This window comes from Carex rostrata, chromosome 26 (genome assembly GCF_964058835.1).
Source record: "Carex rostrata chromosome 26, lpCarRost1.2, whole genome shotgun sequence".
Taxonomy (NCBI): Eukaryota; Viridiplantae; Streptophyta; class Magnoliopsida; order Poales; family Cyperaceae; genus Carex; species Carex rostrata.
Genome location: NC_135943.1, coordinates 2566183 through 2590941, shown reverse-complemented (window position 1 = coordinate 2590941; position 24759 = coordinate 2566183). Strand labels below are relative to the sequence as shown.

Below are 24759 nucleotides of genomic sequence, written 5' to 3'. Positions count from 1 at the left end.
ATTTGGTCCCCAAACATATATTAATATGGAGAACAAGATGAACGGTTCGGATCGATCGTTAGGATTTTGAAAAGTCGAAATCCAAAGCGTTGCATGGAGAGGCTCTATGCTATGCATAACATGCTAGCATATTCCTATATATATATAGAGAGATTGACTAATATGCTTTCGGTAGCACTTCAGCCGAAGTGCTACCGGTCCAAATTTGAAATTTCAAAATTCAAAAAGTCGATATGAACCGTTCATCTTGTTCTCCATATTAATATGTGCTTGGAGACCAAATTTTATATTTTTCTGAATTTTTTTACTATATATTAAGTCACTTTGAAAATCGCTGATCCAACGGTGGCTTAACAAAACAGTGCTACCGTTGGATCAGCGATTTTCAAAGTGGCTTAATAAATAGTAAAAAAAATCAGAAAAATGTAAAATTTGGTCTCCAAGCACATATTGATATGGAGAACAAGATGAACGGTTCAGATCGACTTTTTGGATTTTGAAATTTCAAATTTGGACCGGTAGCACTTCGGCTCATATGCTACCGAAAGCATATTAGTCAATCTCTCTCTCTCTCTCTCTCTATATATATATATATAGAGTAAGGCTTGGGTGCTATGGATAGCATAGAAGGCTACGGTGCTATGACTCAATATTCGAGTTTTAAAAATTCTAACGGTCGATCCAAACCGTTCATCTTGTTCTCCATATTAATATGTATTTGGAGACCAAATTTTACATTTTTTGGAAGTTTTTTACTATTTTTTTAGATAGGTAGAAAATCAAATATCTGAATGGTGCAGAATTTTTTAGATCAAGTGATTTTCTACCTAGCTAAACAAATAGTAAAAAAATTTCAAAAAATATAAAATTTGGTCTCCAAACACATATTAATATGGAGAACAAGATGAACGGTTTGGATCAACCGTTAGGATTTTGAAAACTCAAATATTGAGCCGTAGTACCGTAGCCTTCTATGCTATCACCCAAGCCTTACTCTCTCTCTCTCTATATATATAGAGAGAGAGAGAGAGTGGCTAATATGCATTCGGTTGCATATGGACCGAAGTGCTTACGGTCCAAATTTGATTTTTCAAAATCCAAACGGTCAATCTGAACCGTTCATCTTGTTCTCCATATTAATATGTGCTTGGAGACCAAATTTTATATTTTTCTGAATTTTTTGACTATTTATTAAGTATTTTACCAAATTGTTGATCCAACGGTAGCCCCCCTCTCTCTCTCTGTATATATAGTATAAACGCATATAATATATAAAAGGGAGTAAGGGGCGGTCTGGTGGGATCATGCCGTCTGATCCGTATCAAGATCCGTGCTGCACAAATCTTAATATTGTCTGTGCGAATCTTGATGCAAATTGGACGGCTCTGACATGACATCTATTGGACCGCCCCCGATTTCATATATAAGAGGAAGATCACCAAATACTAACAACACATATAACAGCCATGAACAAGATAGACCGATTAAACAACCTACCAGATCCCATTCTTCATCACATCCTCTCTTTTCTGAGCACAAGAGAAGCTGTCAGGACCTGTGTATTGGCCAAGCGCTGGGTCAACCTCTGGGCTTCTCTCCCCTCTCTGGTATTGGACTCAAAAGGCAATGAATCTAAATTTGAGCACTTTGTTAATCGTTTGTTTTGCCTCAGAGAGTACTCACACATTGATTCTTTCAAAATCTCATGCAATGCCGGGCCGAAAATTTTGAAACCATGGTTACTTCATGTGCTGGCATTGCGGCCTAGATCTCTCTCTGTGGTGTCAAGCATTCTTCCCGTGGCACTGCCAGTCTCGGTTTTTAGGTGCGAGTCACTAGAAGAACTGATGTTGGATGTGCCTTACCCAGGAATTGAGCCTATACCAGCTCTCAGGCCCAAGTCGATAAGCCTTTCTCGCCTCAGGCGGTTAGTTATTAATGCGTGGTAACACTGGATGATGATTTCATGGTTAAATTAATGTCTGGTTGTGCATTGCTGGAGGAGTTGAGCCTGGAATTCTGCAAATTGGAGTTCTCTGTGATTCCTTCTGATGTGCTCAAGCGCTTATTAATCGGATCATGTGACCACAGTGACATGATTTGCATTCACACCCCCAATCTTTTGTCTTTAGAATTGTACGGGGCTTTGTTAGGTGGATTTACATTCAAGGATATGGCATCCTTGGTCACAGCAAAGATCTAATTTCAAGGTTTCTTGGATAAACATGATTATCTCTGGGGCGATCCCTGGGATAATGTCGATGTGCTCGGAGCCCTTTCAAATGTTAGACAGCTTGAATTGCATGGAGAGGCGGTGCAGGTGACTTCTGTTCATATTTTTTTTCACTATCCAATCTTACTTATCTTGTTTAATGTCTAGTTTCATATATTGATCAAGTTGCAAAAACTAAAAATTTTGCAATGCGAATTGATAGAACCAGTTGTAAGGTTCTTATTTGTTCCTGTTCGTGTAGGCTTTCTTCCAAAAGGAGATACTTAACTGCCCCTTCTTTGAAAACCTGAGAAGCTTGTACTGTTGGACCGACGATACGTTTTATCCAATTGCAGGATTTCTCAAGCGCACTCCCAATTTGGAGAAGTTGACATTGTATTATACGGTAATTCGACATAATTCCTGATCTTAGTATAAATTTTCTTTTAGGACAAAACTTCTCTTTCAGGACAATATGATGAGACCCACTTGAAAATATCATGGTTATTTTTCCAATTGGGAGCACTTCATATGCAGGAACCAAACCCCGTGTGTGTGCGTGTGGGGGTGGGGGGCGGGGTGGGGATGATAAACAAAGGCATAAATTGGGGATGACCATTTTTTGGAAGGATGACACCTGTCCACACTGCATAGACATTTGGAATAAAGAATATTTTAATTCAACAATTAAGGCCTTAATAAGAGGGTAAATATATTAACAGAGTAGTTTTCATTCTATGCAGCGCACAAATCATATGCAATGTTCTTTTATTTTATAGTCCGTGCACTGCATGAAGCCAAAACTACTCTGTTAAAATCTTTACCCCCATTTAGCCTCTCTGCAATTTTTTCTAAACTTGATCCAACATGATCGAATGCCTGTTTCATTTGTACTGAGCCAGACAACTCTTATAAATGACGATCTAGTTACTATTTTTAATAACAAGGCATAAAAAGATTGTTTTAATAAAATAAAGGCAGATATAGTAATAAAATTTTATTTTTTATTAAAGGTCTACAACGACGCTCTTACATTTATTCAAATCATAATGCCACAATCACCACTGAATAAAGCCTATCAGTGGAATTTTTTATGCTGCTAACTCTCCTAATTCATCACTCAACAGATTTCATTTGATACATAGGGGTAAGGATAGTCATCTCATTTCGTCTGCTAAACTTGAGCCTCCTAGCTTGCTCCATGGAGAGACGGTAAGAGTTCATCAGGACTTGCAGCGGCATGCCTCGGAATATCGAGTTCTTTCCAACCATTTGACTTATCATAGCATTCTGGTTGGTATTAAAAGATACCCATTGGAACATTTCGTGCTCAGCTTTCTTTAAAACAGCATAGTTCTGAGGAATGAGTAATATCTGGCCCTGTTTAACCAGACCGTCAAATACAGTCTTTCCACGATGGTTAACTACTTGGACCCGTCCTTGTCCACCGGTTACATACATCATGCTGTGGCAATTCATTTGCCAGTATGGTGTAATCATGGTATTCTGCAAAAACAATTTTAAATTAAGAACATGAGTAAATGCGATGAATTAGTAATCTTTGTATCCTATTTGAAAATTTAGTTTTTAAAGGTTTGTCATTACCCTTTGGAGCACAACTCTTACGGCACTCATTTGCACAATGTTCATAATAGGAAGCTTCTGGCTGTTGAGTATTGCAACCCTACTGCCTCTTTGATTGAAATAGTCAGCACGGGACGGCATATCTATGTTGCTTCTTATCTTCATTGTGCAGAAGGCCTCATCCAAGCCGTTGGTCATGTTGTATTGTCTTTGCATACTCGGTTCTTGCATGCTCTCCTCGAATTTTTGCTGCTGCATCTCTTGAGTTGTTCTTGTGGGCATCAGCATCTTAAGTCCCTCTTTTACAAACACCATCTCACCTCTAGGATCGTTATGGCTTTGGAGTCTCCTTGCTAATTCTGGGTTCACACCAAGAGCCTCAGCTAGCATTGGAGTGTCGAATCCATCGAAAATATTGTTGCCCATGGGCTGCCTCATTCCAATAGGCTGTTGTTCGGATTCGTACATCCCTGTACGAGGGCTCTCATGCCTTCCAGCTAGGAAAAACCTCTGGTTTTTAATGTTAAGACATTAGTAAATTATGGAATTGCGACGTACTTTTAAAATGAAATTAGTAATAGAGTGTTTCCAGTTTCCTAAAATGAAATTGCGACGTACTCTTTCTCTATGTTCGAGCTGGTTGGCGGCATTACTTGCGTCATAAACTTGTACTGATACCATCTGCACATCGCCATCGTTGTAGCACCAATAGGTGACACCAGCTGGTAATGCGATGACATCTCCCTCTCTAAATCTGTGCACCTTCTGGTGTTCGTCTCGCATCATTTTTTGCCTTTGGGTTTCACTTTCCATCATGTATTGCTCTGGTTCTGACTGTTGTTGGAAGGATTGGAAAGTCTCAGGACAGCCTGGAAATACTGTTCCCATGACACCTCGTCCTATACCCAAATCAACACCGTTAGAAACTTAGAATTTTCTTACAAAATTATTTTCTTTTACAAAAAGATAACAAAGTGAAGTTACAAATGTAATTATCAATATAATAAGCTAAATATTACCTTGGACTATGTACATAAGGGATGGTGCATTGTTGTAATGAGGCAAAAGTAGGCCCCTCGGCTCGAGAATATGGCGGTTGGCAGCCACACCTGCGCACCGCATCATCTCATTATCCCATTCATAGTATTCAGTAACACCTGCTTCAAACTGCATGCGTCGAGATGGGTTGAGCGCATCGAGCCTGTCAAATCGACATCTTGGTTCTGCAGAACTACGCTGACTAGACCATGCGCTCTGGCCACCAAAGCTGAACTGTGCAAGAGAACCTTGGCACAGTACTAACAGACATAAGGAAAGGCAAATGAAAGAGGGAGCTGCCATATCTGTATTTGATTTCTATGTAACTACTACACTTAATTCTGGGATGGGAGTAGGAAGTGAGGGTTAATAGGGTATTTATAGGAACAAAAAGGCACTTAAAATTGGATGGATATACGATGGTTGGTAAGGATAGAAACAAAAAACCTCAACAGAAGGGTTTTACTACATGAGGCCTAGAACCCTGTTTTGGCAACACAACATTTTTAATTTGTTCATTTCCTACCTAACCGGATTGGAAGTTATCATTCGGGATATAATTTATAAGGAAAATCAAGAGTTCAACTGTTCAAGACGGAATTAACTGTAAACGAGTCGTAATGTGTAAAGTTGTTTTAACGGGCTTTACCAAATCCAAAAGAATGAGCAAATTTTAATCTCACTATTTTTACAGGCTTTTAGGGGCCCATTTATCGACTTGGGCCTGAGAGCTGGTATAGGCTCAATTCCTGGGTAAGGCACATCCAACATCAGTTCTTCTAGTGACTCACACCTAAAAACCGAGCCTAGACCCAAGCCCAAAATTTGAGTTACCTTAGGCAATATGAATTCGGGTTTTCTTCGCTTCTATCCTTTTTTTTTTTTTTTTTTTTTTTTTTTTAGTACATGGTCGAAGCTTGAAGAAATAGGAAATATGTTTTACTCATTAAACAAAAGGTTTAACTCACGCAGTAATTTTGCTTTATCAGTAAAATAAAATCATCATGTTAGTGCACAACAAGTTAAAATAAATAATCAAATATGTATGAACTTAAATTTTTATAAAATTCATATTTTATTAAAATAGTTTTTATATAATTCATACTTAATTTTATATAAAATGCACTGTTGGACAAGTATTTTCTTGGACAATTAATTATTAGCAGACCTCTATACAAATATTCCAACTACCATGCGTCTCATTCTGATAAAACTAGTCTAATAAAAAATGATTTTTACGTATGGTTCAATAAATTATTTTTTCATGCCATTTAATTATATTTACTAAGTACCGCTTGCCATATTTTTTTTTTAATGTCCTTCGAACAATTAATATTTTTTATCAATTTAAAAGAAATCACAAATTTTCATTAAAAGAAATGATTGGATTTCCGATGAAGGAAGAGAATTCTTGTATCCTAATTGTTTCTTTCAGGACCTTGATTTGTCACTATGACATAATTTTTTTTTCTGGATTTCAGCATATTTTTATAATTTTTTCTATTAATTCGATCATGTTTCGAACTCAGTATCCTTCTTTTGACAAACTTTAAATTTTATTTACACATTTAATATGCCAAACTTTTAATTTTAACTGATCATATAACAAAATAATTGGACTTTTCTGTTGATGCAACAACCAAGTCATGTTTGAATCTTCGGTATTAGTTGTCAAATATTATGATGATTACAAACGAGGCTATGACACTATGTATACTTAGCAAACACCGTCAATCTTCGGTATTAGTGCATAATGATCCGTTTATGAATCAATATTTTCATTTTTAAAATTCAAACAATCGATCTAAACCATTTAACATTATCTTCATATAAAATGTACTTGTAGATCAAAATTTATATATTTTTTTATATTTTTTTCTACTTTTTTAGATAGGTAGAAAATCAATTGATCTAAAAATTATAGACCATTCAAAAATAGTGATTTTTTACCTATAAAAAATAGAAAAAAAATTATAGAATTTAAAATTTAGTCTTCAAGTTCAACTTCATTTTCATATGAAAATCTAGTTGAATGCTTTAGATTAACTATTTAGACTTTTAAAAAAAAATATTGATATATAGTACGGACGAATCTGCACTAGACATAGTACCATAGCATCACAGTTGTTTATCCAATCGCAAATAATTAAAAGAATGTCAATACACATTTTCCCTATTTCATTGCTTCTGTAGATAGAAATCATTAAAAAATCGAAATAGAAGGATGCCCATGTTAATCATCTTATATAACTTATAGTAAACAATATAATCAACACCAAATCAGAAAAAGAGTCGCACGAGATTTATCTTAGTGTGACAGTTTTCATTGGATGCATAAAGTCAAAACTACGCTGTAATATGTTTACCCTCTTATTAAGGCCTTAACCATATTGTTGAATTAAAATATTCTTTATTCCAAATGTCAATGCAGTGTGGCCAGGCCTCATAAAAAAATACCCCAATGATCTGTACAAAGCTGTCGTATTGGAAAATATCCCAATGATCTGTTGGGTTTTATCCAACTACAATTAATATTCAGAAATGCTCCCCTAGCTTTGGCGAGCAACAAGTGGCACTCTTCTCTTCCCTCAACAGGTGGCGAGCAACTAAAGGTATAGCTCCCCTCGACAAGTGGCGACCCGGATCAACTTTCTCTCTACAAAACTCTTCTTCCCTCTCTCCTTCCAGATCCTTCTATCCTCCTTGCTCCTTGCTCCTTGCGCAGCTTCTCCAAAAATCTCCAAATTACTGTACTCTTCCCAAATCTCTCTCTCCTTCTCCGTCACCACCAAAATTGTCGGCTTTCTCCTACGATTTCTGCTCTTCATCGCGACAGAAGACTTCGTCCGTCCGACAAAAAAAAAACAACTTCATCGGGTTTAGCCTCCGTCGGTCTCTGCTCTCCATCGTGAAAAAAAAAACAACTTCTTTGGTGCGATTAGCCTCCATCGCTCTCTCTTCTCTACAGTTCGCACAACCAAAAAAACCCACTTCTTTGGCACGATTACCCCTTTCCTGATCGTTCACAGTTGCATTTCTCTTAAGGTAAGATATCAAACTGTAGATATCCCTTCTTTACATATACCACTGAATATTAATTGATTGCAGCTTTGTTCGATTATAGGGTTCAGGGTTTTTAATTATGCTTCAATTTTATTGTTTAGGATTTTGAAGAAATTGTTTGTGCAAGTGATTGATTCCAGGTATGTTCTTCAACTCTCTATTATATAATTGCAGTTTTAATTAAGAATAAATAAATAAAATAAAATTGTAACAGTAGCTGTCCGACATGGTCATGCAGTGTAAAACTCCAACACATGTCATATATTGTTGGTTTGAATATTATGTTGTTTTGATGGGGATATTGGCTATTTCAAAAGTTTGTATGGGCATACTAGAATTTTCCCTACAAAAGGGAAAATTTCTGGTGTACCCATCAAAACAGAATAATAGCCAATATGCCCATAAAAACTTGATATTATTTCTTATTTACCCTTTTATCTATTTTACTTTTTGTTTAATTATTTTAAATATTACAATGACAAATATACCCTTTATATGGCTTTGGTGCGTTTCCCTTTTGAGTTCGCTTCGTTTACAATCTGTTTGGCAAGATTCCTCACTTCACCTTCGTTAGTCCAAATTAACCCTTTCTTGTGCATTCAATTGCTAAATCAGTCCAAATTAACACTTTCCTTGTTCTTATTCTACTCTTCAAAAATTCTTGACTGTGACGATGGGAAACACACACATACACACATATAAAGAGAATTAATTAAGGGAGGCCGGATGTCTTTTCTTTTTGGTTCCAGGGATAATAGACTTTTAAAGAAGGGGAGTAGCAATCGATGGATAGGAATCTCCTCTCTGATTATCATCAAGGGTCGAGGCACTAAACTGAAAAATGTTGGCAGCTGAAGCAGGCACGCATTACAAGTTTTTCTCGATGCAGTAGACGAAATGTTTTTTGTGTAAATAATTCTTCATTAAACCTTAAAAATAAAAAATCTTCATTAACTGGCAATTTTGAAAAAAAAAAAAATACAGAGACATATCTTGTTATCTAACTCTTTTCTTGAAAACCTACTGCTTCACCATCACAATCCTTCTCCATTGGATTCAAATGGAGGGGAGCAGCAAAATGTAGTCACTTCATTATTGTTGTTGAAAAGAAACAAATGAGCGATGTCTTCAAGTCAAAATTTTGATCCAAGCAAACCTATTCATTCTCTCTCTCTGTCTGTTCTTAATAAAGTTGTCGTTCAATGAAGAAATGGAAATGTTTAAAGTAGTCGATGGAGAAGAGGTAGGACAAAAGATTTTTTACTTATAAGAGAGAAGGAAGAGAGAGCCATGGCGAGAATAGACATGGGTGATTGAGAGGGGGGGAGGACAAGGAAAAATTAACTGGGGAGAGCACTGGACACCTCCTCCTTAATAGAGAGAAGGGTATACCTGTAAATTTGATATTTAAAATTATTAAATAAAAAAATAAATAGATAAAAGGGGATATAAGAAATAACATGAAGTTTGTATGGGGATTTTGAATATTATGTTGTTTTGATGGGGATATTGGCTATTTCAAAAGTTTGTATGGGCATACTAGAATTTTCCCTACAAAATTATGTATTTTTTTTTGTTGTTATGTTTGATTCATACACATGATATTGAAATCACCATGTAAGCCTAATTTGTAATTAGACTAAAATGTCACTTTCTTCTGATCTGGTCATTCTGTTAGAGTATGGAATCCATGCCAATTACTAAAATATTTGGGTTTGGCTCTTAAGAAATAATTTTATCATTTGTGAAGTATCTTCTCACACAATCTTCATCTTCCAGGCGAGGTTTGTTCCTCTTTTCTGTTCGACTATTTTTTCTGCTCTGAACTAAACCGTGAGAACCTTGCAACCCTCCAGCCCCCTGCGATAAGTTAGTCTTAAAATCTTGGGACAAGAACGCTCCTTTTCAACTTGGCACTTCCATAATCCCAACTTATCACACAAACTGAAAACCTCAAAACATTGTTGTTTCAAGGCCACACATGATTTCTGACTAAGCAATCTCTGACCTAATCTTAAGTTCTTCCAATTTCTGTCAAAGGTCATTTGCTGCCAAGGAAACCGCTTTTCTGACTTGGTGCATTCAACTAATTAGTCAAGGTATGATATCATCTTTTAGTCTTTTGCTCTCTTTTACGGCTGGGTTTAATACTTTATTGATTTTGTTGCTCAGACACTGTTTTTTATCTCTTCTCTTTTCCATCTACTTGCTAATTTAGGATTTAGGGTTTCAGTAACTTCTTGATTACATTAGATTGAGCTCCAGTAAATTGTATGACAGGAGGTCAGCGTTTCATCATGAGCTGCAATATGGTCTAATTAAATGCTAAGAACCTCAAAGCTTCCTTGTTATATTGTTTCTGGTTAATCTCATACCAGTCAGCATGAGAATGTATTGTACCAGTCAGATGCTAGAACCCCTAAGAAGAAATAAACATATTTTTCTAACTTCACACTTCATCAGACAATTTCTCAAAATTTCTTATAAACATTATTCAAGATCAGCTTCTAATTAGTTAAAAAAAGGATATGCAAATGTAATATACAGTGCCTTATTTTTCTGTATTTTGATGGAATTGCGTCATAATTATATTTTACACATTACTGATAAAAAAGTTAAATCTTTTTCCCCTTTCATCTTTTTTATTTGTAGCATTTAACATTTGTCTTTTGTAAAGTAAAAAAAAAATTGAATCTTGAAACTACATTTTGCATTTACGCTTTTGTCAGAAAAAATTGAAACCTTACAACTAAACTACTCTTTTACTTTTTTTTCCTGTCTAATACAAGGTTGGTTAATAGCAGAGTTTCAGCTTCTGATTGCTTCTCTTACTGTCTATCCGTCTGTGTCAAGCTTCAAAGAGGTATATTATTGTCTTTAATTATGTGCTCTTATTATTTTTTTGTCAATTAAGTTGCATCATAAATTGTTTAAGTTAACCAAAGAAATCAATTAAGTTGCGACTTACCCATCAATCGTATTTACTAGTAAGCTCTTTCTCTAAGCTCTGCTGTTTATAAATCGGTTCTTCCAATACTTGCTATGCTTAGCTGAAGCAAACATACCAGTTTCCAACAAATTTCTTGCTTTTTTTTTTTCTTAGTTTCAGATTGAAAAATGGAGTGGAATCTCCAAAAAGAGATCGAAAGCAATTATAGGTTCCCAAGCAATCCTGGCGCATTGGTAAATCTAAGTTTCGACACAGCACAGCCACTAACGGCATGCAACTTGAACCAATGGAATGGCACCACATCAACCAGCTTCGACCCATTTTCGTCTTACAATTTCATACCAACTGCATTGGAGGATCCCAGCTTTGACAACTGGACATTGATGGACACGTCTTACAATCCTGTACCGACTTTGTCAGAGGACCTTACCTTTGATGGCGCAAAATTGGATACTCTGGAAAAGGGCTTGTGTCAGCTGGATAATGGGTCAGGTTGTGAAGACCCAGATTCTCTCTGCCTCGAGGAGCACATTCAAGATGTGCCAGATTGTAGGTTGCTCGGATTGGATCAACTCGATGAGAATTTCATGTTAGTGCATGAACTTGTGTTTATAGAAATTACCAGTGGCAGTTATTGCTCTTAGGTACAATTGTACAAATTAAAGGTGACAATGGGTTTGTTAGAAGAAATTTAACCTTGATCTGCATTCTACATTTATAAGTGGATCTAGTAATTGGGTTGGGTCAGGTTGGGGAAATCTGATTGGTCGACATTTTCAAACTTAGCAGTTTTATTGGATCTTTATCCTGATGAAAAATTCAAAAATAGTCGATAAGTAGAAGTTTAGCGACATGCTTAACATAATTGCTAAATGGATTACCAGTTCAAACTGAGTGGGTGTTTGATGAGTCCAAATGAAACTACTACTTTTAAATATTTTTAAATTCTAATTTCAATTTACGTTCAAATCACAAGTGTATGATCCTATCGTGTAGTATTAATTGTGTCAATCCACAGAGATAGTGTATTAAGTTTTAAACAATTTTTACTAGTATAGGTTATTGGATTTTTAAGAAGGCTTGGTGGTGACAAATGTAATCAAGGTATTATAGCTAAAATAAGGTTAAATTAGTGTAAGACCTCTTGGTAAAACTTGATGTCCGTCAAAATTGCAGCATTTGATTGGTTTCCCACAAGATACATTTTTTAATTGAATGAATATAATGACTTATTATAGGGATTCGCTATCAGATGAAGACATAAGAGCTATGCTACATACAGTCGAACCATCTCAACAGGTTTTAGATCCATGCAACAAGACAGAGCCTTTAGATGATATATTGACAAAATTGCTTAATGATCCTATAAACAACATCTTTTGTCAAATTGGGACAGAGGCTAAAAATGGTCTGGATGCTTTGAGCATTTCCCAACTTCCAGGTGACCTACCAATAAATTCTTCAATGATGTCACAAGCGTCTATGGCATTAGATTCCTCAACCTTGGTAAATGTAAGAGTTTATTTAAGATGGTTTTCTATTTTTAAATAATATGTTGATTTGTCTAGTGCAAGTCACTTAATTATTCTCTAAATTGTCTCCAAGAGGATTTTGTTTCTTTTTATTTATGAAGCCCAGAGGAAGCATCACACAGAGCAGCATATTAGTTGCTGACATGGAAAAATCAAAGATTTTTGAAGCAACAGCTCTCCGCAAGCTTGAGTCTATATTATCGAGGGTAAGTTGTATCCTGACCTAGTAAAATATATGTTACTTTACCTGTCAGAACCGATCCAAATTTGACCAAACCTGAGTTAATTTTCTAGAAATAAACTGGATTATGAACCAAATTTCCCAAGATCGACTGCCTGCATAATGGAAATGCGCCAAACTGAACAACTCAAGATTACCAAACTCGAATTACCCAAGGCCATAAATCAATTTGAATCTGGTATAAACCAAATGACTCTGTTATCATGTTCAATCACTGGCAGGTTTTACTGTAACTGTTCGGTTTGGTACTGATAGACCTGGATCCAGTATGGTCTTTTACCAGTGCATTACCGGAATCTGAGATTGCATTCATTTTTTAATAATGAAGGCCTAACAGGTACCCATCAGAAACATGAGTAATTGAAATATTTTTTTCTTTTTTTTGGGTTTTTTCTAGATAAATGGAAGGACACGGATTTGTTTTAGAGATGCTTGCTACAGGCTGGCTAATGACTCAAGGTTGCTACTTGATGAAAGCAAGAATGAATCACTTGAAAATCATTTTGAGCCATCCTTCAGTACTAGTTCGAGGTATCAAAAGCATTATTTTTTTTGTAACAATTTCTCATTGATTCTCAGTACTGGTGTGCCATTGGTCTTTAATTTAATTATGTATTGCTAACTTCAGGCTATACAAAATAGAGACAGAGGAGAAGGAGACTAATGAAATAGACAGAGCAATTGTGAATTTATTGTTCAACCGTCCATGCACCGAGCCTCAAGAAACACATGCCACATGGTTTTCGTACAAAAAGAATTAAACATATGTAGTACGCTACTATGTAGATGGACTGTGTCTACCTTATATTAAACGAATTCCAAGTTACATGCATTTGGTAAGCTAAATTTAATAGTCGGTAGTCATTTCAAGTTTTCTATTTATGAAAAGAATGAATTAGTTTGGTTGTATATTATAAAATTTTAAGTAGAAAATTTAGTATTGATTGTTTTTGTCACACTCCGGATACCGGGGGCATAATAACCTACCGTGTATAATCCCAACAAGTCACGTAAAGTATGGATATTTTGTATGCATTGCCAATTTCACTAATTTACACTTGCAATATTTTCAAATTATGCACAAGAAAATTTTGATATTTTATAGTGGATGATGTTAGAGACACTCTCTACATCTCATCGATGCAACAATTTTAATCTGTCAATAATTCGAGTAGATTATCGATGCAACAATTTCAATCAGTCAATTGATTACTACCAGAAACAAAATTCAAGTGTAAAATTAAATCCAGGATAGAATTTTACCATTAGACTCGCAGCGAAGATCTTCGACAAGTAGGAGCAGTAATTTTCTAATTACATCTAATATAATTCTTGGTTGTTGAGGTGACTTCTCATATCCCAGCTCCTCAATCTTTATGCCTCAAGACCCAAAACTATTTTGATAAATTTGTTAAGTCAAACCAATCCTCTATGTATAAGTGTTTAACATTTATATCCTAGTTCATTAAGATGACTAATGAGTAATGATGCATTCTTTTGGGTAAGTCCATTAATTAGTGATCGAATCCTTGATATGTAAGGGATATTTAGAAAGACATGAAAATTACTTGATTTTTCTTAAGAGATTTAGTGTTTATTTTAAGAACATGCAATAATATAAACAATCAAATTAATAACACGAGCCCGAAGCATAAGTGAAATAGTATGACCCATTGCACGATGGTCTTCACTTGACAATAGTCGTCATCCATCCTTCATGTAATCTTCTTTAATTCTAACCAAACTACCACTCCAATTGCAATAAATAAATTACATTCAAGTCCTAAGAATAACGGCTCGCAGACCGCATAAATGATACATATAAGCAATATGCAAGTCACTTTTAATTATTAAAATAAATTAATTCACGAGGCACCATAGAATGCAATTATGCACATCATCCATGCATTCATTAAAAAAAAACACAAGGCAATTGGGTCATACTATTAACATAATATGTAACTGCAAAAAAAAGTTAGACATAGAATCCAATTCTAAACAATGAACTCATGTATAAGGCGTTACGAATCTAGGAGGTCCAAGTAGGGCAGAGCCCCCCCCCCTCCCCCCCCCCCCCCCCCCCCCCCCCCCCATGGCGGTTCCCATTGATTCATTTTCCATAATCCAATATAAATTCATCACACCGTTCGTATACCATATCAATTTGATTGATTCAATTCAGACGTTTATCACATTAACATAAGCGACTCTAATATCACTACAGGGAATTCAAGTAGATTATAGGTGCAACAATTTCAATTCAGTTTGGTCAATTGATTACTACCCGAAACTTAATCCAAGATAAAATTTACCACTAAATGCGCAGCGAAGATCTTCATATAGTTGTAGAAGTAATGACCTTCTTCGTTCTCATGTCAAATGAACATAACAATAACATCAGTCACATGTCTACCGGTATCCACACGAAAAATTAAACAACAACCATGGTTGGTGTGATAGCACCAAACACATAACCCCCAATTTTATCTTTCTTAGTATCTCTTGATTTTCTGAAGAAGTATGAGCAGAATGGATAACATAAAATGAACTATTGCACATATATTTATAATACTACGCACCAGGTGATTGCATCTATTCAGATGAATCAATCTAGTAGCACCCATTAGGTGAACCCATTTAGATGCACTTATTCGATACCGCATAATTCATTCAGCACAATATGTTTAACCCATTAGATGAACCCATTTAGATGCACCTATTAGATGAACTCATTTCCAGCAAGATATAATAATCCCAAATCCCATACCTTTAGGTGGTCTGCTATCAATTATAATCTTTTAGTGTTTCTTTGTCTTAGCATCTAATAAACCTGCAAACCCACAAGAGGAGAATGAGTGAGTAATAAAATAATGAAATTCAACTCATATTATTGATTTGAAAGAAATCCATATTCATAATGAAATCTCCGTATGAGAAACTAATAGTTCATTCTATAATGACGAATGTAAATGCTCAATAATAATAATCAATCGGCAATCAACAAATATAACATTAATAAAAAATCAAATAAATATAAATAAAAACATTTAAGACATAATCTTTACAACCACTAAGTCAAGTAACACTAACATATAACACCTTGCTTGCATGTGCAGACGTCCATCATCAACCCACATCTGCCTTTACTCATATCATTTATTTGTTGTATTAGGCTTAGACATTCATAATCAGACACTTCAATTCAATCATTCAGTTTACAGTGATGTGATTCAATAGAATATCAATATTGTCACACCTTATAGGTAGTGACCAGTGTATATACATGTACAACAGTTTTACAATCCTATATTTATTTACAATATCCTCTACCCAACTGGTGCTGGATACAGTTGATGCCATTCACCATATGTGCATAAGGTTCAATATTTCAATAAATTCAGTCATTGTGGCCTCAATCAATCATTAGAACAGAAACAGACAATAGATAAATTGTGCAAAATGTCAGGTCAGCAAACTTACCTTTGAAGTTCAGTTTCAATTATATCGTGGTATGCATATAATGCACCAGTTCAACATTATAATAGAAACATACAATGAATAAATTTACCAAAATGACAGGTCAGCAGACTTACCTTTGATATTCAGTTTCAATTATATTGTGGTATGCATATAATGCATTAGTTCAACAATGAAGTCAATTAATCAGTTAACATGCAAAGCGAATTATGATTTAATTCCTAGTCATAATCCTTAGAGAATTATGTAGGGCAACAAGTGAGGTCACTAGCAATCTATTCTTACTTAACAATGTCTCCTCAGTTTCTTTCGTAATTATGCCTATATCAGAAATATATATATATAGAGAGATGGGCTATGGTGCATTGCAATGCATAGGCCATGGTGTGCATTGGACCATAAATCACCGATTCAAAGTCCAAACGACCAATCCGAACCGTTCATCTTGTTCTTCATATTAATATGTGCTTGGGGACCAAATTTTACATTTTTTGGAATTTGTTTACTATTTATTAAGCAATTTTGAAAGTCGCTGATCTGATGGTCCAGAAAAATTTACTGTTCACAGCAAAACAGCAATTTTCAAAAATGCTTAATAAATAGTAAAAAAATTCCAAAAAATGTAAAATTTGGTCTCCAAGCACATTTCAATATGGATTAAACATTTAACGGTTCGGATCGGTCTTTTGGACTTTAAATCCGTGATTATAGTGCAATGCATAAGGGGTTCATGCATTGCAATGCACCATAGCCCATCTATATATATATATATATATATATAGAGATAGGCTAATATACAATCGATTGCACCACGCCTCTCGTGCAACCAAGTGGTTTTCCGATTTTTAAAGTCCAAATGATCGATCCGAACCGTTAGATGTGTTCTCCATATTAAAATCTGCTTGGAGACCAAATTTTAAATTTTTTGGAATTTTTTTACTATTTATTAAGCCACTTTGAAAATCGCTGATCCAACGGTGGCTTGCCAAACAGTAAAAATCAGAAGCTACCGTTGGATCAGCGATTTTCAAAGTGGCTTAATAAATAGTAAAAAAATTCCAAAAAATGTAAAATTTGGTCTCCAAGCAGATTTTAATATGGAGAACACATCTAACGGTTCGAATCGATCATTTGGACTTTAAAAATCGGAAAACCACTTGGTTGCACGAGAGGCGTGGTGCAATCGATTGTATATTAGCCTATCTCTATATATATATATATATATATATATATATATATATATATATATATGCTTGGAGACCAAATTTTATATTTTTTGGAATTTTTTTACTACTTATTAAGCATTTTTGAAAATTGCTGTTTTGCTGTGAACAGTAAAAAACAGTAAATTTTTCTGGACCATCAGATCAACGACTTTCAAAATTGCTTAATAAATAGTAAACAAATTCCAAAAAATGTAAAATTTGGTCCCCAAGCACATATTAATATGAAGAACAAGATGAACGGTTCGGATTGGTCGTTTGGACTTTGAATCGGTGATTTATGGTCCAATGCACAAAAGGGTTCATGCATTGCAATGCACCATAGCCCATCTCTCTCTCTCTCTCTCTCTATATATATATATAGAGAGAGAGAGAGGGGTTGGCTAAGATCAAAGTGGTAGTTCTTGAGCTTTAGTGCTACCAATTCATTTTTCAATTTTAAATTTCCAAACGTCGATCCGAACTGTTCAAGTTGTTTTCCATATTAAATTGTGCTTGGATACCAAATTTTATATTTTTCTAAATTTTTTTAATATTTATTAAGCCACTTTGAAAACAGCTGATCTAAAAGTGGCTTCTGATTTTACTGTTTAGGTTAAGCCACCGTTGGATCAACGATTTCAAAGTGACTTAATAAATAGTAAAAAAATTCAGAAAAATATAAAATTTGGTCTCAAAGCACAATTTAATATGGACAACAACTTGAACGGTTCGGATTGACGTTTTGAACTTTAGAAATTGAAAAAAAAATTGGTAGCACCAAAGCTCAGGAACTACCACTTTGATCTTAACCAACCTCTATATATATTCAGATCAATACTTATAACAATTAAGTATAACATAACAATTTATGTACTTTGATTCATCTAACAAGCATTCATTAGTGTTTTATTTATATTTCTTTTGAAGTTTATGGTGTTCATAATTAATCTTATATTTAGATTAGATGTCAATAAATTCAGTCACTGTGGCCTCACTCAATCATTAGAACATAAACAAACAATCGATAAACTATACCAAATGATAGGTCGACAGACTAACCTATGAAATTCAGTTTCAATTATATTGTGGTATGCATATAATGCATCAGTTCAACATTATAACAGAAACATACAATGGATAAATTGTATCAAAATGACAGATCAGCAGACTTACCTTTCATATTCAGTTTCAATTATATTGTGGTATGCATATAATGCATCAGTTCAACAATGCAAATCGAATTATGATTTAATTCATAGTCATTATCCTCAAACGAATTAAATAACCTCGTACCTGATATTGTAGGGCAACAAGTGACGTCACTAGCAGTCTATTCTTCCTTAACAATGTCTCATCAGTTTCTTTCGTAATTATGCCTATATCAGAAATATATATATATAGAGTTAGGCTGGGGTGCTATGGATAGCATAGATGCCTCTATGCTACGGCTCAATATTCGAGTTTTCAAAATCCAAATGGTCGATCCGAACCGTTCATCTTATTCTCCATATTAATATCTGCTTGGAGACCAAATTTTACATTTTTCTGAATTTTTTTACTATTTATTAAGTATTTTACAAAATTGTTGATCCAACGGTGGCTGCACAAAACAGTAAAACCGTTGGATTAGCGATTTTCAAAGTGGCTTAATAAATAGTAAAAAAATTCAGAAAATTATAAAATTTGGTCTCCAAGAAGATATTAATATGGAGAATAAAATGAACGGTTCGGATCGACCGTTTGGATTTTGAAAACTCGAATATTGAGCCGTAGCATAGATGCCACTATGCTATCCATAGCACCCCAGCCTAACTCTATATATATATATATATATATATATATTCGAATCAATACTTATAACAATTAAGTATAACATAACAATTTATGTATTTTGATTCATCTAATAAGCAATCATTAGTGTTTTATTTACATTTCTTTTGAAATTTATGGTGTTCATAATTAATCTTATATTTAAATTAGATGTCAATAAATTCAGTCATTGTGTTCTCACTCAATCATTAGAACATAAACAAACAATCGATAAACTATACCAAATGATAGGTCGACAGACTAACATATGAAATTCAGTTTCAAATATATTGTGGTATGCATATAATGCATCATTTCAACAATGCAGTCAATTAATCAATTAACATGCAAAACGAATTATTGTTTAATTCCTAGTCATGAACCTCAAACGAATTAAATAACTTCGCACTTGATATTGTAGGGCAACAAGTGAAGTCACTAGCAGTCTATTCTTCCTTAACAATGTCTCATCAGTTTCTTTCGTAATTATGCCTATATCAGAAATATAGGCTGTGGCTAATTTGATGCCGCCCATTTTTCTATTTTGTGATGTCCAAACAACAAATCCAAACAATTAGATGTTTAATCTATATTATAATCTACTTGGAGACCAAATTTTACATTTTTTGGAATTTTTTTACTATATATTAAGCTGTTTTGAAAACCGCTGATTTCAATGCTGCAGAAATTTACTGAAATCAGCGGTTTTCAAACCAGCTTAATATATAGTAAAAAAATTTCAAAAAATGTAAAATTTGGTCTTCAAGTATATTATAATATAGATTAAACATCTAACGATTTGGATTTGTTGTTTGGACATCACACGGCTAAATATAGCCCCGGCAGCACCTCTGCTGAAATGCTGCCAGCAGCAATTTAGACAGACCCTATATATATATATATATTGGGATCAATACTTATAACAATTAAGTATAACATAACAATTTATGTATTTTGATTCATCTAATAAGCATTCATTAGTGTTTTATTTACATTTCTTTTGAAGTTTATGGTGTTCATAATTAATCTTATATTTAAATTAGATGTCAATAAATTCATTCATTGTGTTCTCACTCAATCATTAGAACATAAACAAACAATCGATAAACTATACCAAATGATAGGTCGACAGACTAACATATGAAATTCAGTTTCAAATATATTGTCGTATGCATATAATGCATCATTTCAACAATGCAGTCAATTAATCAATTAACATGCAAAACGAATTATGGTTTAATTCCTAGTCATGAACCTCAAACGAATTAAATAACTTCGCACTTGATATTGTAGGGCAACAAGTGAAGTCACTAGCAGTCTATTCTTCCTTAACAATGTCTCATCAGTTTCTTTCGTAATTATGCCTATATCAGAAATATAGGCTGTGGCTAATTTGCTGCCGCCCATTTTTCTATTTTGTGATGTCCAAACAACAAATCCAAACAATTAGATGTTTAATCTATATTATAATCTACTTGGAGACCAAATTTTACATTTTTTGGAATTTTTTTACTATATATTAAGCTGGTTTGAAAACCGCTGATTTCAATGCTGCAGAAATTTACTGAAATCAGCGGTTTTCAAACCAGCTTAATATATAGTAAAAAAATTTCAAAAAATGTAAAATTTGGTCTTCAAGTATATTATAATATAGATTAAACATCTAACGATTTGGATTTGTTGTTTGGACATCACACGGCTAAATATAGCCCCGGCAGCACCTCTGCTGAAATGCTGCCAGCAGCAATTTAGACAGACCCTATATATATATATATATTAGGATCAATACTTATAACAATTAAGTATAACATAACAATTTATGTATTTTGATTCATCTAATAAGCATTCATTAGTATTTTATTTACATTTCTTTTGAAGTTTATGATGTTCATAATTAATCTTATATTGAAATTAGATGTCAATAAATTCAGTCATTGTGGTCTCACTCAATCATTAGAACATAAACAAACAATCGATAAACTATACCAAATGATAGGTCGACAGACTAACCTATGAAATTCAATTTCAATTATATTGTGGTATGCATATAATGCACTAGTTCAACATTATAACAGAAACATATAATGGATAAATTGTACCAAAATGACAGGTCAGCAGACTTACTTTTCATATTCAGTTTCAATTATATTGTGGTATGCATATAATGCATCAGTTCAACAATAAAGTCAATCAATCAATTAACATGCAAAGAGAATTATGGTTTAATTCCTAGTCATGAATCTCAAACGAATTAAATAACTTCGCACCTGATATTGTAGGGCAACAAGTGAAGTCACTAGCAGTATATTCTTCCTTAACAATGTCTCATCAGTTTCTTTCGTAATTATGCATATATCAGAAATATATATATATAGAGAGAGAGAGAGAGAGAGAGAGAAAGAGAGAGAGAGAGAGAGAGAGAAATGGGCTATGATGCATTGCAATGCATCGAGGGGTTTGTGCATTGGACCATAAATCTAAAATTCAAAATCCAAATGGCCGATACAAACCGTTCATCTTGTTCTCCATATTAATATGTGCTTGGAGACCAAATTTTATATTTTTCTAAATTTTTTTACTATTTATCAAGTATTTTACAAAATTGTTGATCCAATGGTGGCTGCTGATTTTACTGTTTTGTTAAGCCACCGTTGGATCAACAATTTTGTAAAATACTTCATAAATAGTAAAAAAATTCAGAAAAATGTAAAATTTAGTCTTCAAGTACATATTAATATGGAGAACAAGATGAACAGTTTGGATCGGTCATTTGGATTTTGAATTTTAGATTTATGGTCCGATGCACAAACCCCTCCATACATTGCAATGCACCATAGCTCATCTCTCTCTCTCTCTCTCTCTCTATATATATATATATATATTCGGATCAATACTTATAACAATTAAGTATAACATAACAATTTATATATTTTGATTCATCTAATAAGCATTCATTAGTGTTTTATTTATATTTCTTTTGAAGTTTATGGTGTTCATAATTAATCTTATATTTAGATTAGATGTCAATAAATTCAGTCACTGTGGCCTCACTCAATCATTAGAACATAAACAAACAATTGATAAACTATACCAAATGATAGGTCGACAGACTAACCTATGAAATTCAGTTTTAATTATATTGTTGTATGCATATAATGCACCAGTTCAACATTATAACAAAAACATATAATGGATAAATTGTACCAAAATAATAGGTCAGCAGACTTTTGATATTCAGTTTCAATTATATTGTGGTATGCATATAATGCATCAGTTCAACAATAAAGTCAATCAATCAGTTAACATGCAAAGCGAATTATGGTTTAATTCCTAGTCATGAACCTCAGACGAATTAAATAACCTCGCACTCAACAATAAAGTCAATCAATCAGTTAACATGCAAAGCGAATTATGGTTTAATTCCTAGTCATGAACCTCAGACGAATTAAATAACCTCGCACCTGATATTGTAGGGCAACAAGTGAGGTCACTAGTAATCTATTCTTCCTTAACAATGTCTCATCAGTTTCTTTTGTAATTATGCCTATATCAGAAATATATATATATATATTCGGATCAATACTTGTAACAATTAAGTATAACAAACAATTTATGTACTTTGCTTCATCTAATAAGCATTCATTAGTGTTTTATTTATATTTCTTTAGAAGTTTATGGTGTTCATAATTAATCTTATATTTAGATTAGATGTCAATAAATTTAGTCACTGTGGTCTCACCCAATCATTAGAACATAAACAAATAATCGATAAACTATACCAAATGATAGGCCGACAGACTACCTATGAAATTCAGTTTCAATTATATTGTGGTATGTATATAATGCATCAGTTCAACATTATAACATAAACATACAATGGATAAATTGTACCAAAATGACAGGTCAGCAAACTTACCTTTGATATTCAGTTTCAATTATATTGTGGTATGCATATAATCCATCAGTTCAACAATGCAATCAATTAATCAATTAACATGCAAAACGAATTATGATTTAAGTCTTAGTCATGAACCTCAAACGAATTAAATAACCTCGCTCATGATATTGTAGAGCAACAAGTGAGGTCACTAGCAGTCTATTCTTCCTTAAAAATGTCTCATTAGTTTATTTCATAATTATGCCTATATATATTCGGATCAATACTTATAACAATGAAGTATAATATAACAATTTATGTACTTTGATTTATCTAATAAGCATTAATTAGTCTTTTATTTACATTTCTTTTGAAGTTTATGGTGCTCATAATTAATCTTATATTTAGATTAGATGTCAATAAATTCAGTTATTATAGTCTCACTCAATCATTAGAACATAAACAATCGATAAACTATACCAAATGATAGGTCGACAGACTAACCTATGAAATCCAGTTTTAGTTATATTGTGGTATGCATATAGTGCATCAGTTCAACAATATAGTCAATCAATCATTCAACATGCAAAGCGAGTTAATATTTAATTCCTAAGCATGAACCTTAGATGAACCAAATAATCATGTACCTGATATTGTAAGACAATAAGTAAAGTCACCAGCAGTCTATTCTTCTTGAACAATATCTCATCAGCTTCTTTCGTAATTATGTCTATATCAGATAAAGAGAGAGAAAGAGAGATATTCTGATAAATACTTATAACAATTAGTTATAACATAACAATTTATTTATTTTGATACTTCTAATAAGCATTCATTAGTGTTTTATTTACATTTCGTTTGAAGTTTATGGTATTCTTTACTCAAAAAAAAGTTTATGGTGTTCATAATTAATCTTATTTAATTTAGAGATCAATAAATTCATATCTATAGTCTCTATCAATTATTAGAACAAAAACAAATAATCGATAAACTATACCAAAATGACAAATCAACAAACTTACCTTTGATATTTAGTTTCAATTATATCGTGACAGTTCAACATGCAGTCAATCAATCATTCAACATACAAACAAGTTACGATTTAAATCCAAATCATGAACCTCAAACAAATCTAACAACCCCGCACCTGATATTGTAGAGCAACAAATGAGATCACTAGTAGCATATTCTTCCTGAACAATGTTTCATCAATTTCTTTGGTAATTTTGTGTGTGTGTGTATAGAGAGAGGCTACCGTGCTTTGTAAATTAAAGTGGGTGTTTCAATTTGCGCTCATATCACTTGTTTCAAAATTTAAATAGTCAATTCAAATTTCTCAACATGTTCTTCATATTGAAATGTGCTTAGAAGCCAAATTTTACATTATTTCAAAAAAATATATTATTTTTTAAAAATAGTAAAAAATTCTAAAAAAATAGTAAAAAATTTCCAAATAATGTAAAATTTGGTCTCTAAGCACATTTCAATATGAAGAACATGTTGAGAAGTTCAAATTGACTATTTGAACTTTGAAACTAGAGATATAAACACAAATTAAAACACTCACTTTAATTTGCAGCAAAGCATGGTAGCCCCCTCTTTCTCTCTTTTTTTTTTGAAAAACTTGATAGTGACTGCCAAAAGCTCTCTCTCTCTCTATATATATATATATTCTCATAATACTTATTAACAATTAAATATAACATAACAATTTATTTACTCCGATAATTTATGCAATTGTGTATATATATATATATTCTCTCATAATACT

General features: G+C 33.4%; 3 protein-coding genes and 1 long non-coding RNA gene across 6 annotated transcripts; 2 read left to right on the top strand and 2 right to left on the bottom strand.

Annotated features, from left to right (window-relative positions):
• The first annotated feature begins 1466 nt into the window (after positions 1-1466).
• Positions 1467-1949, top strand: LOC144544068 (F-box/FBD/LRR-repeat protein At1g16930-like). The gene has a single exon (XM_078292482.1). It carries the CDS (start codon positions 1467-1469, stop codon positions 1947-1949), a length of 483 nt encoding a protein of 160 aa, XP_078148608.1.
• A 1257-nt stretch (positions 1950-3206) lies between these two features.
• On the bottom strand, positions 3207-5381 carry LOC144544357 (cocosin 1-like). The gene is made up of 4 exons (XM_078292851.1): positions 4816-5381; positions 4415-4695; positions 3818-4306; positions 3207-3718 (listed from the first exon to the last, which is right to left on the bottom strand). Exons 1-4 carry the CDS (start codon positions 5135-5137, stop codon positions 3329-3331), a joined length of 1482 nt encoding a protein of 493 aa, XP_078148977.1. The 5' UTR covers positions 5138-5381; the 3' UTR covers positions 3207-3328.
• A 2071-nt stretch (positions 5382-7452) lies between these two features.
• On the top strand, positions 7453-13655 carry LOC144544359 (uncharacterized). Of its 2 annotated transcripts, none has more exons than XM_078292854.1 (9): positions 7453-7879; positions 7999-8037; positions 9938-9996; positions 10687-10760; positions 11001-11436; positions 12086-12359; positions 12481-12585; positions 13018-13151; positions 13249-13655. In XM_078292854.1, exons 5-9 carry the CDS (start codon positions 11015-11017, stop codon positions 13379-13381), a joined length of 1068 nt encoding a protein of 355 aa, XP_078148980.1. In that variant the 5' UTR covers positions 7453-7879; positions 7999-8037; positions 9938-9996; positions 10687-10760; positions 11001-11014; the 3' UTR covers positions 13382-13655. The 2 variants fall into 2 exon arrangements, with proteins under 2 accessions (XP_078148980.1, XP_078148979.1); XM_078292853.1 differs by having other exon boundaries at positions 7959-8037.
• On the bottom strand, positions 9158-23610 carry LOC144544365 (uncharacterized). Of its 2 annotated transcripts, XR_013508210.1 has the most exons (8): positions 22573-23610; positions 20393-20475; positions 19521-19603; positions 18596-18678; positions 15711-15761; positions 14933-15450; positions 13884-14014; positions 9158-9289 (listed from the first exon to the last, which is right to left on the bottom strand). It is a non-coding gene; the product is annotated as an uncharacterized LOC144544365 (long non-coding RNA). The 2 variants fall into 2 exon arrangements; XR_013508209.1 differs by lacking the exons at positions 18596-18678; positions 19521-19603; positions 20393-20475; positions 22573-23610 and having other exon boundaries at positions 15711-17070.
• Between the last annotated feature and the right edge of the window lie 1149 nt (positions 23611-24759).